At 40.0% G+C, this 12,386-nt stretch overlaps 1 protein-coding gene across 1 annotated transcript in view; it reads left to right on the forward strand.

The window, feature by feature from the left end:
• RERG (RAS like estrogen regulated growth inhibitor) overlaps positions 1–5,423 on the forward strand; it is a 93,124-nt gene extending 87,701 nt beyond the window's left edge. The window contains exon 5 of the mRNA XM_071422121.1: positions 545–5,423. Within this exon, the coding sequence (XP_071278222.1) occupies positions 545–952 (408 nt within the window). The 3' untranslated portion in view covers positions 953–5,423. The remainder of the gene's footprint in view (positions 1–544) is intronic.
• The last annotated feature ends 6,963 nt before the right edge of the window (positions 5,424–12,386 follow it).

Consider the following 12,386-nt stretch of genomic DNA (forward strand, 5'->3'; position numbering starts at 1 on the left):
CAGTGCAGGGGCTGGCAGGTGTGCCCCACTCTGGGGACACAGATTTCCTTCCGGGCAGAACCCCCTCTCTCCTCCCCTGTGCTGGATCCACACCCTTCCCATCAGGGATCCTGCTTGGAAGAACAAACAAGTCAAGGGGTTTACTCTGGGGATAAAATTATTTTGTTGTCATGCTTTTTTATTCAGGGCCAGTCCAGAAAGCAGGCACAAAGTCACAGTCTATTTCTACAGTCAAGTGATGGAGCTTGGCAACTTCAGCCAATGATTCCCACCAAAGCGAAGAGCAGATTTCAACAGATTTTGAAGACCTGTCATAGTCAGGTCTCCCTTTTAAAACATGGCAGGTGAACATGCTGCACAGGCCTAGGCAGGTCGTGGCACTGGGTGGAAGAGATCTCCCATGCCACACGATAAAAAAGGTGATGTGAGCAAAGTATAAGGTAAAGCAGATGCACACAGCTTTGTAGGACCAGCACCTGTCTGAAGACCTTCTGTCTTCTTCATAAATCAAATTCCTGAGGCATTCTTCTGTCTTTTCCAACAGGAGGATGCCATTCAGAAAGAGGGACACGTGCGATGGGGCGAGGGCTTCGTGCTGGTTTACGACATCACGGACAGAGGCAGCTTCGAGGAAATGCTGCCGCTTAAGAACTTGCTGGACGAGGTCAAAAAGCCCAAAAACGTCACCCTGATCCTGGTAGGGAACAAAGCAGACTTGGATCACTCCAGGCAAGTCAGCACGGAGGAAGGTGAAAAGCTGGCCACGGAACTTGCGTGTGCTTTTTACGAGTGCTCGGCCTGCACGGGAGAGGGGAACATCATGGAGGCCTTCTACGAGCTGTGCCGCGAGGTGCGGCGCCGCAAGATGGTCCAGGGCAAGACTCGGAGGAGAAGCTCCACCACCCACGTCAAGCAGGCCATTAATAAGATGCTGACCAAAATCAGCAGCTAAAAAGAGCTGTCCTAAGCCAGAGAAGTGTTTTAGAGCGTGTTAGCTTGGAGTAGGGATGGGGCAAGCAGAGTTTAATGAGAAATGGTCAAATCTTTGCAATGAAGAAAAAAACCACAAAAAGACAAACGCCACCACTTTTTTGAGTAACACGGAATCATACTGTTTTCCTGTTTTGAAATGTATTTAGCCACACTGCTTCTGACTAATGTGGGGAATAAAAAACAACAAACAAACACCAAATGAACTCCAAATGACTAGACAGTTGTGGGGATTGGCAACCAAGAGAGAAACTTCTGCTTCTACGTGGCTAGCTCCAATCCCCTGCAAGTCAGTAGTGCCTAAACATCACTTCCAGCCAGACAGCTTCTCAGTAGCCTTTGGAGAGTAAGATTCAGCCCTCAGTCCATCAACAACCATCACAACTGGTGTTTCTCAGGACTGAATATGTGTAGAGGCTGCTGTGTTGAAACAGAAAGTTCACCTGACACCTTCACCAGCTCTGAGTTGGCTCATTGTATGCTTTCACTCCTTCCTTGTTATTTTTGTCAAATCCATGAGTGTTGATGTTCTTAGCAAGGTATGCAAAAAATATAGGAAAGGTCTATTTCCTGGAGTGTTTAGCCAGCTAGACACGCATTTCAAGAGAGCTAAAGTTCAGGTACTCTTCCAGCTTCTCTGAAACTGCAGAGTTCTCCAAAATAATCATCTAGTCCAGCAGCATTTCACCATTTCCCCCTCAAAGTGGTTGGGGAAATTGGAGTATGTGTGCTGGGAAATCAAACTGAAAAAAAAAAAAAAAAGAAGAACGACATTACTATTAATGTAGCTATGGGTAGTTTTTAGATTTTTTTCTTTCCTTTTTTTTTTTTTTTTTTCAATCTAAGTAGTTCCTCTTAGTCTATTTTATACCGAAGAAGAGCGGAATCCTTGGGAAGGCAAGTATTTAAAGTCTAAGCCCAAATGTAAATCAGATCTGAAGGGCCTCTACCATATCAAAAGACCATAATTGTCAGCTGTTTAAATTCCCAGATGCTGCTTGGAGCACTCTGGGGCTCAAAGCAGTGCAGGTTTTTTGTGGCTTTTATCTCGCACATTGAAGCAGAAACACATTTCATCAGATTTTGGTGCCTGGGATAAAAGGTGTCCTGTGCTTTCCTTCTCCCTCATGATCTCATTTAAGTTTTGCCTCCTATCTAGTTGGTTTGTTAACTGCTAAAAGATGCAAGAATCAAGACTGGAAGCATTTAATTCAGATTGTGCTGGTCTTGCTGGTCTCCCACCAGTGGTGTGGCATCCCTTTGGGCAGCTCAGACTGTCAACACGTGGAACCACAGCCAAGGGTTGGGATGACAAATTAGCAGTGTTCTCCTCTGAGGAACAGCCCCCTTGGAGCATTTACTTACAACTTCATTCTCCACTGCTTTGTACTTCATGTGGTTATTTGTGAGGAAGTGACTCCAAAAGCCTGTCAAATTCAAATTGCCACAGATGTAGGAAAGTGAGTAAATCTAGCTGGCTAGAACTTTGTAAAGCTATAGGTAGCCACATAGGTGGTGGAACAGGCTGAAGAGGCAGATCTGTATATCCATGTGAACAGAGAAAAGTTCCAAATTATGACTTCTTTCAAAAGTATTCTCTTAAAGATATTTTACCAAAATACTTTTTTTTTTTAGACTTTAAACTTTCACTTTTACCCAACCAGCAAAGAACATCACATTCAGATGTATATTTTATTTGGGCTGTTGTTTGTTTTCTCTGCTTCTGTATTCTAGGTGGTAAAAACTCATTTCACTGTCCTGGAATCTATATCTATATTTTGGTCCTCATGTTCACGTGTGTTGCTGTACATCAGATGCACACACTGCAATGGAAACTTCACTGTGTGCTTCTGAGCAGAGGGTTCTTGCAACAGGCCTCTGTGACACACTTGTTCCCAAACTACTCATCATATCATTAACTTTTTTAAAAAAGAAAAAAAAATACAAAAAAAAGAAGAATAGAGGTTTTGCCATTTTTAGTATTGTAGAATCAACACAAGTGTAAAAGAGCAAGCTAGTGCCTGATCACAAACCAGAATTCTTTAGCTGAGGGACTGAACTTGCCAGCAATTTAATTACATTAGGAGCCAGAGTGAGCATTTGCAAGTTGAAGCACTGAGGTTCTGTTATCTTTCAAATCAGTGCTGGTGCACGAAGTAAACAAAATCCTTACCTGCAATCCCATGGCAACCTAGTCATGTCTTTACTTTGGTGTGCTAAGCAATTGGTTCATCCCTCTCAGAAAATCTCAACTGTTCTTTTATCTGAAAATCCTTTCTTGGGGTTCAGGTTGGAGCTGCATTTAAAATACAAAAAGGTTATAAATGAATGACAAGAGAAAATAATTAATCATATTCATGCGAGAAGAGTTGAAAGGAAGGAGAGGCTAAGTTACAGCCTCCCTGTAAGATTTCCAGCAAATTGTATCTTCTTTAATAACATCTGTGTGGATAAATTATAAAATCCTGGTGAAAATAAAATGTTCCTCTGTGCAAACATCCCTTTTTACATAAAGAACCTACAATAAAAATAGAAACATTAATTTGCAAAGACTGAATTCCAAAACTGCCAAACAAGATAAACACTTGGTCAAAAAGGAGGCTGCCATTTTGTGACTTTTCCTCCAAAATTAACACAAACTTCTTTAATTAATTGCTCATTAATTTGTTTCCCTCTAAGCCATTTCTGTTGATATGCATTACATAGCATTAAATGCAACTCGATCTACTGTTGCTCACAATGTTGCAACCTATTACTGGCTATGTTATAAATCTTTCCTATTCCCACAAAGTGCAAATTGAGCCCAAAATTGCCCAAGCATTGAAAGGGCTGATTGCAGCATGAACCCACAATCAGCAGCCTTTCTGCAGCAGACATCAACAGACTCAATTCTGTTTCTCCTGCTGCTGTTTAAGTGTGTGTATGTGACACTAATATTGAATTTCTCTGCCCTCTGCCATTTCTGCAGAGAGAGGATGGGAAAGAAAATAAAAATGGGGAGGAGAGGTGAAAGGGATACTTGTTACCTTCAACAAGTTGATTGTCATTTATGAAATTTTTAAAAATATTTATCTTCAATTGATGAAGAGTTAGTCATGCCCATGCTGCAAGACCTGGATCAGGACCCAAAACTTCCCTAGAACTCTGAGAATCTTTGTATCTGGGGGTTTGGTGCAACTACAGATGGAAGTGAGGATCAGCCACTGGGTTTGCACCTGGATCCAGACAGGTTGTCCCCAACCTGGGGATAGTTGGATCTGGCAGTTTGCTACAAGGCTAGTTGATTTTTATATATATAATGATCTGTATGCATTTTTACATTAAAAATATGAAAGCCTGTGCTTGTAGATAATATATAAGAAAAAAATAAAAAAGAAAAAGCAAATATAGTGTTTTCTGTACTGAACTCTCACATATTGATCATCCATTAGATGTCTCCAGTGTTCCTTCCAGCTATTAAGGGGACAGTTCCAAAAGCTCAGATTTGGTTCTTTTTTAATTTTATTTAGTGACAACAAAGAGTGAATTTTACCAGAATAAGCACTGTAAAATTTGGATCATTTTACTTGAACTTATTTGGCTGTTAGTCCTGGAATAGAGAAGTCAAACAGCATCTACAGTGAGGCACAGCTCCAAATGTCCTTGCTAACTATTTCAAGGTTGATGAAAAAAGTTACAGGGTAATTAACTAACCTCTCTGAAACCCACCAAACACTCTCCTGCCAACTAAATAACACAGACCTTGATCCCAAGCTTCTGAGGTGAAATCCTGGGCTAAGAAGTCTGGGAGATTTATGCTGGTGATTTGGACAGAGGCAACTTTTCACCTGCTGCCAACTCTGCCCCTGTTCCAAGGAAAATTCACTGTTAATCTGAGGAGGAGGTATGTAATTTGTACCTTATGAAAGGAACATTATGTAAATGGTAAATAATCAAACAGAGTGTGGGTATTAAGCTGTAGCAGAGGAAGCTTTAGCACTGCAGAGGGGAGCTGTAATCCATTCTTTTTCCCCCAAACCTGAGCCAACCAAACGGTGAACAGGAGTGGGGATATAAGAATGGTATAAGAATGTCACAACAGGCAGAGCACTGCATAAAATCTGGGTGCAGGATCTATGCTGGCTGGTGAAACCTCCCAACACCAGTCACTGTCTGCCTCTGGAGCACGACAGAGCAGCCTTGAGTTCTGTCAAGCCACAGAACATTATTTTGCTCCAGTCAAAATAATGTCTCCTGCAAAGTAAGTAGCTGCAGTCATAAAGGCTATGCATAAACAGTCTTGGGGTTCCTTTTATCTTTTTCTTTAATGGCTTGATACATATGCAAATCTTAAGAAGAAAAAGAAAAAGAGGCTTTAATTAACAGAGGCTTCTTGGCATTTTGATGTATCTGCCTTTATGCTCTTTGCAAAATTAAACCTATAATGAAAACAGTGTCATCTTAGAGACTCCGGTGTTGTGCATTTTATTTCCTTTACAGATGCCAGGCACTAATTACCTCAGGCTATGAAAATACAAAGCAGCAGCTTGTCCAGTGCTGTGCAAGGCTTCTAGGAGGTGACAATGGTGTGAGGCCAGCTCAGCCTGGTCCCTGCAAGCACCACTGCCCCATGGGGGAGGCTGTTAATGCAGCAGCAGGAGAGGGGGCAGAGTCCTGGGGCAGGACTCTGCTGGCCCTGGGGGGGCTTGGGCCAGGCCCTGGCCCCCAGCCCTGGCAGCCAAAGGGTGGAGAACACACCCAATGGCCAATTCCTCTCGTCCACCTGAAGGATTTTACCCATTTTCAGTTTCAGTAGACAGGCAGGAAACCCTAAATCCACACAAACCCAGTATTTTGAGGGGAGTTGGGCCTTTTTGGACTGGTCACTTTCATCTCCAGCTTGATTCCCCAAAGCATCATTTTTCTTTTGCTGTTTCCATCATATTAAATGAAGAAATTTCGAGTTTGTTTGGTTGTTTGGGGTTTTTTTTAAAGGGTAGTTGTCAATAAACTCTGATACCCATGAGCAAAGAGGCTGTATCACTTCTCAGAGGTCACTCACACAAGGATGGATATTTGCAAATGCCTCTGGATATAAATTAGTCACACTGAACACAGCAGCTCTGAAGAGTTGGAAATTTTTTTTTTTTTCAATAATGGAACCTCTCATCACTGTAGTACAGATGGCTGTGTCAAGTACCAGTCCTAAACCAGACTGAAATATTCTGCATCACTAGGAGCAGCCATGGCCTATCACGAAATATCAACATGCAGAATATAAAAAAAAGAAAAAAAATGGAAAACAATTTACAGGCAGACTTCAAATTATACCTCACAGAAGAAACCTGCACATTCTTTCCTTTTAAATTTTATGTGGTATCAGGAATTTACAGAACCTCATTTCGAAATCCATCAAGTTCTGGAGGCTAAGAATGTATCAGTAATGTAAAAAATAAGGGTTTTTCTCAAACTCCTTCGTCAGCACACATGATTTAACTCTCCACTCTGTTTCCTCTAGCCTGGTCAAAGCTTTCATTACTACAAAGAATATCAAGGAGACCCAGATGGATCTTTTGATATGAAAAAAATCAAATTAAAAACCCCCAATAAATAACCCCAGAGAGACATAATCCAAATAAAGGTTGAATTCTCATTTTCCTGAAGAGCAATTGAGAGATTTCATACAGCAGTGCTGGTACACAGGTGATCTGACCACACTAAATAATCAGAAACGGTGGAATAGTTTGAGGTTATAACTTGGATTTCTTTTTGCAAATCTAACTGTAAAGAAATAAAATTATTATCGTTCAACAGACATTAGGTCTGGAATTTGTAATTGATGCCAGGTTTTTTTTATATCCAACTTTCAAAAAATCAAGAGGAGGGAAGAGGAGAGGGGAAAGAAAAAGGAAACAGAAAAAGGGAAAAGAAGAGAAGAAAAAAAAATCGAGCAAAAGAAAATAAAAGGAGAAAAATCTCGTTTAAAAGAGTCTAAATAATTTTCTCTTTGTTCTTAGGGTTCCTGTGTGCAGAGCTTTCTGTAGTTCTGCAGTTCCTCACCAAAGACAATGCTAGAATACTGAACACTGACACTTGCTATCCAAAAATCTCATCTCTCCTAAGAGCAGATACAATCCAAACCACACTCATGTAAACATTCAGCTCAATTCCAACCTGAGATAGAAGTTTACATCTACTTCAATCCAAGCTATTTCACTTTTGCATTCAGGGTGTATTTCTCCTTTTGGAAAAGAAATAATTCTAAAGCAGTGAGTGTTATTAACAATAAAAAATACACATAGTTTAGCTATGTAGCTAAAATAAATCCATAAACAAAAGAATGCTTTGATTTTGAGAACTGAAGAAGGCAAAAGAATGTTAGATAGTTCTGTAAATATCAAACCTCTTGTAACAGACCAATAAATTGCCTGTACCTTCTTTTCTCTGTTTTTTCAATATTTGAAATAACCATAATAAACACAAAAAGCCTTCAACTTCCTTTAGGGCATTTCAGTGAAGGACAGTATTTCTTTGCAATAGAGTTAAAACATTCAAGTTTATAACGTAATAGAAAATGGAAAATGTAGCAGGAATGACAAAGAGCGAGGCATTTATTTTAGAGAGGCAGAAAGTGAGGGAAGAGTGACATCCTCAGACTTCCTAGACAAGAATCTAAGTAAAATTCTGTGAAGGACTCTGACATTTTCCTACAGTGTTGAGCTGTTACCTGAAGTTTAAACTCAGATTTTTAAAACATAATTATTACTGCAGGGAGCAAAGAAGAGATCTTTAGGTTAGAGCTGTTACCCTTCTGAAGCAGAGTCACTATCCTGGTTTCAGATCATTTTCTCAGTGGAACCACTCCAACCACCACCACTCCAATTTTCTGACAAACAGATGTCAGCAGAAAAAGAAATAAAAAATCAAAAGGTGGAGACTGAAAGGTCACAGTGTTTAATTTACCTGTGTAGCCCATGAACATTTCCTGGGTTTTGGAAATGGCTGCAGACAGAAATTCATAAGCTACATCCATAAAATGGCAGACACAATGTTCTGCCATGCCTCTCCCAGGTGTTGGCTCTAAGTTTTCTCCACCAGATTCTGCTCTGTTTTAATGCCTTTGTCCTCTTCAAGGAAAGACCTAAAAATTGTTGGTGAAAAATTTAGGGATTTGAAGCCAGTTTGGTGTTGGTTTTACATTGAAACATTTAGAAAACATTTCCAAAAGAACAATCCCCACCACACTTTAATTTAGATTACTGTGATGAGCCTAGTGAAAATATCTCAATAACTGCTTAAGAGAGCTATTTCTCACAACTATTTTAAAAAGAGAGCTAATCCAACCATTTTTTGTGAGCTCATACACAATTCAGTGTCCTCTGTTATCTTCTAGTGTGAACTTCTGGTCAGTAGAGCTCTTAAACATTCTTGTGGACTCCCACAGACCTTTATGGAAACAAGTTCATTTATTAATTTAGTTGCAGAGAGCATGCCATGATCTCACAGCTGATGTCAGCAGGTGAGAGTTTACTAACCATGCTCTAATCAATTTCTTATATTCAGAGATGAGCAAAAGGAATTATCACAACAATTATCACATCAATGTCCTTGGCCACACCACTTGGCTGAGCAGCAGCTCCAGATGATGTCCCTGGGTTTGATTTACAGCCACAGCAGGCATTTCAGCTCAGTCAGAAAGCCTTGAACTTTTTCCCCACACGGCTCTTCATGGATTTGATTCAGTGGCTTCTGGGACCCAGCCTGAATTCTGAGCACAAAAAGTGCTTTTTTGGAAAAGTTGGTGTTTCCAACATGCTATTATTGTGGTTATCAAGTTTCAGGAAGGGAATGAGCTGCTTCTGATTACATGAAGGGAATGTGTACCAATGGCAAACTCCAGGAGAAGTCAGAGGGAGTTTTCAGAAATTCCCAAAGACTGGTGAATGTTTCAGTAAGAGTGCTGAGAAGCACTTTGTTGAATTGCAAAATATGCAAAAACACATAGCAGGACAGGACTAGAGTGCAAAATAATTCACTACTTAGACACCTTCATCAAGGCTAAATTCAGTTTTCAGACTGCTCAGACTTACCCCTTTTGATCCTGAATTAGAGCTGTTTCATAGTTTACTGAAGTTAATGAAAATAATTCCCAGTATGATTTCAGGAGCTTTGGGATCTGAATCGTTACCCTTACACTTCTAAGTTCTGTTCCCTTAACTGGATAAAGGGTAATAATAATTTAATAATTTATTAATAATTTATTAACCCTCAGCCCCTTTAAAATGCCTCAGGGAAACCACACCAAAGTGAACATGACCAAGCCTAATTGTCCAACTGTCTAAAAGGGATTATTGACTTTATTCTGTTAGTGGATAGGGAGTAATTTGTAAAGCTGAAACTACTTACTGTATTTATTATGAGCCCATTCTCCTATCAGCTCCAAGATAGCCTTTTCAACCAATTCCTCTCTTTTACATGAATACTGGATTCTTTAAAGAAGCATGGCTTGTTGCAGCACAAAGGAGAACTTGATGTCAGCTCACCCTCCTCTGAGAGGCTCACCAGGGGATTCTCCCATGGAAAAGAGGGATGACCCTCTGATAGCCCCTGTAATTTAAAAAGTCATTGAAAATCAAGAAAAAATTCCTATCAAGACTCAATGTTCCCTTCCTCTGGAATAAATTGAGAGAAAGGATGTTAGTGTTCCTACCAGAATGATTAAACTGCATCAAGTTACTTATTCAAACAACTGCTATTTTTTCTCTGCTTTTGATGATTAAAAACATGTCATGACATTTAAAATACTACAGTTAGATATTTGGGACGGTTTTTTATCATAAAAACTTCTTTCTTGTAAATCTTCTAGTTGTTCCTCCAAATATCTAAAGACAGATTTACCCTTCAGTCATCTCCATTTTTCACTCTATAAGTCCCACAGTGCAGTTCTCTTCCTGCCTACTTCCACACTCAGTTAAACACAAACTCAAAAATTACATAGTCATTCCTTCAGATCACTGACATCCCTGGAAAAAATTAGATTTATATTTTTTCCAATAGAAATAACAACAAAAATTGCCAGTGCTGGCTTCAAAGGCTTTGGTAACTCTCACTGAGCTGCTTTTCCCAAAGGTCTCACCCACTTTGTCCATTAACCTGTCTTACACTCTTGGAAGTGAACCAATAACATCTTTTAAGGCCTGTATATTTTCTTTTTCTACCCTTATTTGTAGGCATATTCTCCCTCCAATTCAGTCCAAAAGTCACTTGCTTGCCAAGTAAAAAAACCCCACACTTTACAAGAACTTACCAGAAGAGTTCCTAAATCAAGTTCTTTGCAATGAGAGATTTTTTTTACCCATATATTCCACCCAGTGTTGAGCAAATAACTATCAGCAGTAGCACTTGGCACATCTCAAAAGTTGACCTCTACACAGAAAAAGAGTCCAGTACAAAATCTCACTGTTGCCTGTTACTTCTCTTTTTATTTGAAGAATTTTCCTGTGATGGCAGCGTGCACACATTTACACCACTGCATTAGAAAGGGTGACTCCTTACTCCACTCACAATAATGAGAAGTTATATTAAAAAGGGCTGCAGAAAAGGGTAACTGCATAATTAGCATTTCTTAGCACTATATGTTGAAAGGTAAGGAGATGAAGATAGAGAAAAAAATTATATTCTTACTTTCGATGACAGCTATTTCTGTCATGTAAATGACATACATGACAGCTGTTATGTCATGTAAATAGGAAAGCCAAAATCACATCAACCCTTCATCTCCAACCCCTAGATTTGGTTATTCTCCTCTAACAATTGCTCCTTGTCCATAGGATATCAGCTCACCACCCTGAAAAGATCACCTTGTCCAAGGCCTACATAATTCCATATCCAAGAAGGGCAGGAGAAATAAATTTTTGAATACAGGGTATTGAACCTTAGCTTTATAGCTTTTTCACTGTGATCACAGTTGCTCCAATGTTCTTCTCCTTCCCTCATTGAATGTTTGCCCCAAGAAAAATCTTCTCCCAGCTGCAAATAGAGAACAGAAATACAACCAAGAACTGCTGTCATTTCTCTGTCCTAGCTGGCAGTGCTGGAAGTCATACAAAATTAGAGGCACAGGTTTATTGTAATAACAAGAATGGTGGTTGCTTCCCCATGCCCCAAGGAATGGCTGATTTTTAATTTTTTTTTTTATTTACATGCATAAAATTATTTACAACATTAAGCACTGCACTGATGGCTTACAAGGACAGTTCCTCAGCTGCAGGGAATCGTTCTCTTTTCAAGCCCCACTAAGAAACATTAAGAAATGTATATAGGAAAAGAAAGATCAGCAGTCTGGTTTGGGCTCTGCTACAAAACTTCTGTCTCTGTTGGCACCAAGCTCTGACTGCTCATTTGGAAACCCTCATCCACCCCATGGGGATGCCTGAAATTATTAATGGGGCTGACTTGCTTCAAGTGCACCTCAGCCACATCTTCTGCTATTTATTGCAAACTCACTTTCTGCACTGTGATAAAAGCCAGGAAAGCTCACCCTAAAGGCTGAGACTGCAGGGAGAGCAGAGGCTGCCTGTGGGGCCAGGCTATCTCAGTGAGGAGACCAAAATAGGAGAGTTTATGGTGTGCTGCCACCCTCCCAGGGTCACCAGAGGTGAAGGTAAATGGGAGAAGTGGCTGTGCTGGAGCTCCCCTGGCAGCTCCTTTCGGCACACAAGGCCTTGAACGTTTTACTAGGCAATAAAAGAATGTTAAACAGTCCCCTCCTCTCCCTCCTCAAGGTCAGCTGGTGGTTTCATAACCCCTTGAATCCCACAGAAAACTGCATTGTTTCCACCACTCCCATGTATTTCATCCAAGGGTGAAAACAGTGAAATGTTTAAATGGTTAATAAAGGGGATCTAACCTTTGGGAGAAAAAAAAACCCAATACATTGTGGTGTACAGCACCAGAGCCTGGGTCTCATTTTTCTCTATGATTTTGCTAAAATCACTTCAGCCCTCTGAGCCTGTTTTTCATTTCTAAATGGGGCAAAGGACAAATTTTCTTTATTTGAAATACACATGGGAAATGTGCTTGATGACAGGTTAGAGGTATTGAGCAGAGCCACTCAGCAAAGATAAGAACTTCAAAGAGAAATGATGGGTGATAACTGGAAGAGTGACAAATATCTAGAATTTCAAACTTTTATCTGTGAGGAGCCTTGTTTGCCAGATGTATCTCCAGACAATAACAATTTTAGTCTTAGAGTACCATTAGAATAACAACAACAAAAAAAAGGAGAAAATTTTGAACTTAAGATACTCACTCCCAAGGATCTTAATGAACTTGGAAGCTTTTTTCCCCCAAGCTTTTCTCATAGAGAAAACTATGCAACCATGGTTGCATCTTTTAAAAGAGTAGAATATCATGGC

This window comes from Agelaius tricolor, unplaced genomic scaffold (assembly GCF_023055355.1).
Source record: "Agelaius tricolor isolate 1412-34295 unplaced genomic scaffold, bAgeTri1.0.p SCAF_3, whole genome shotgun sequence".
NCBI lineage: Eukaryota > Metazoa > Chordata > Aves > Passeriformes > Icteridae > Agelaius > Agelaius tricolor.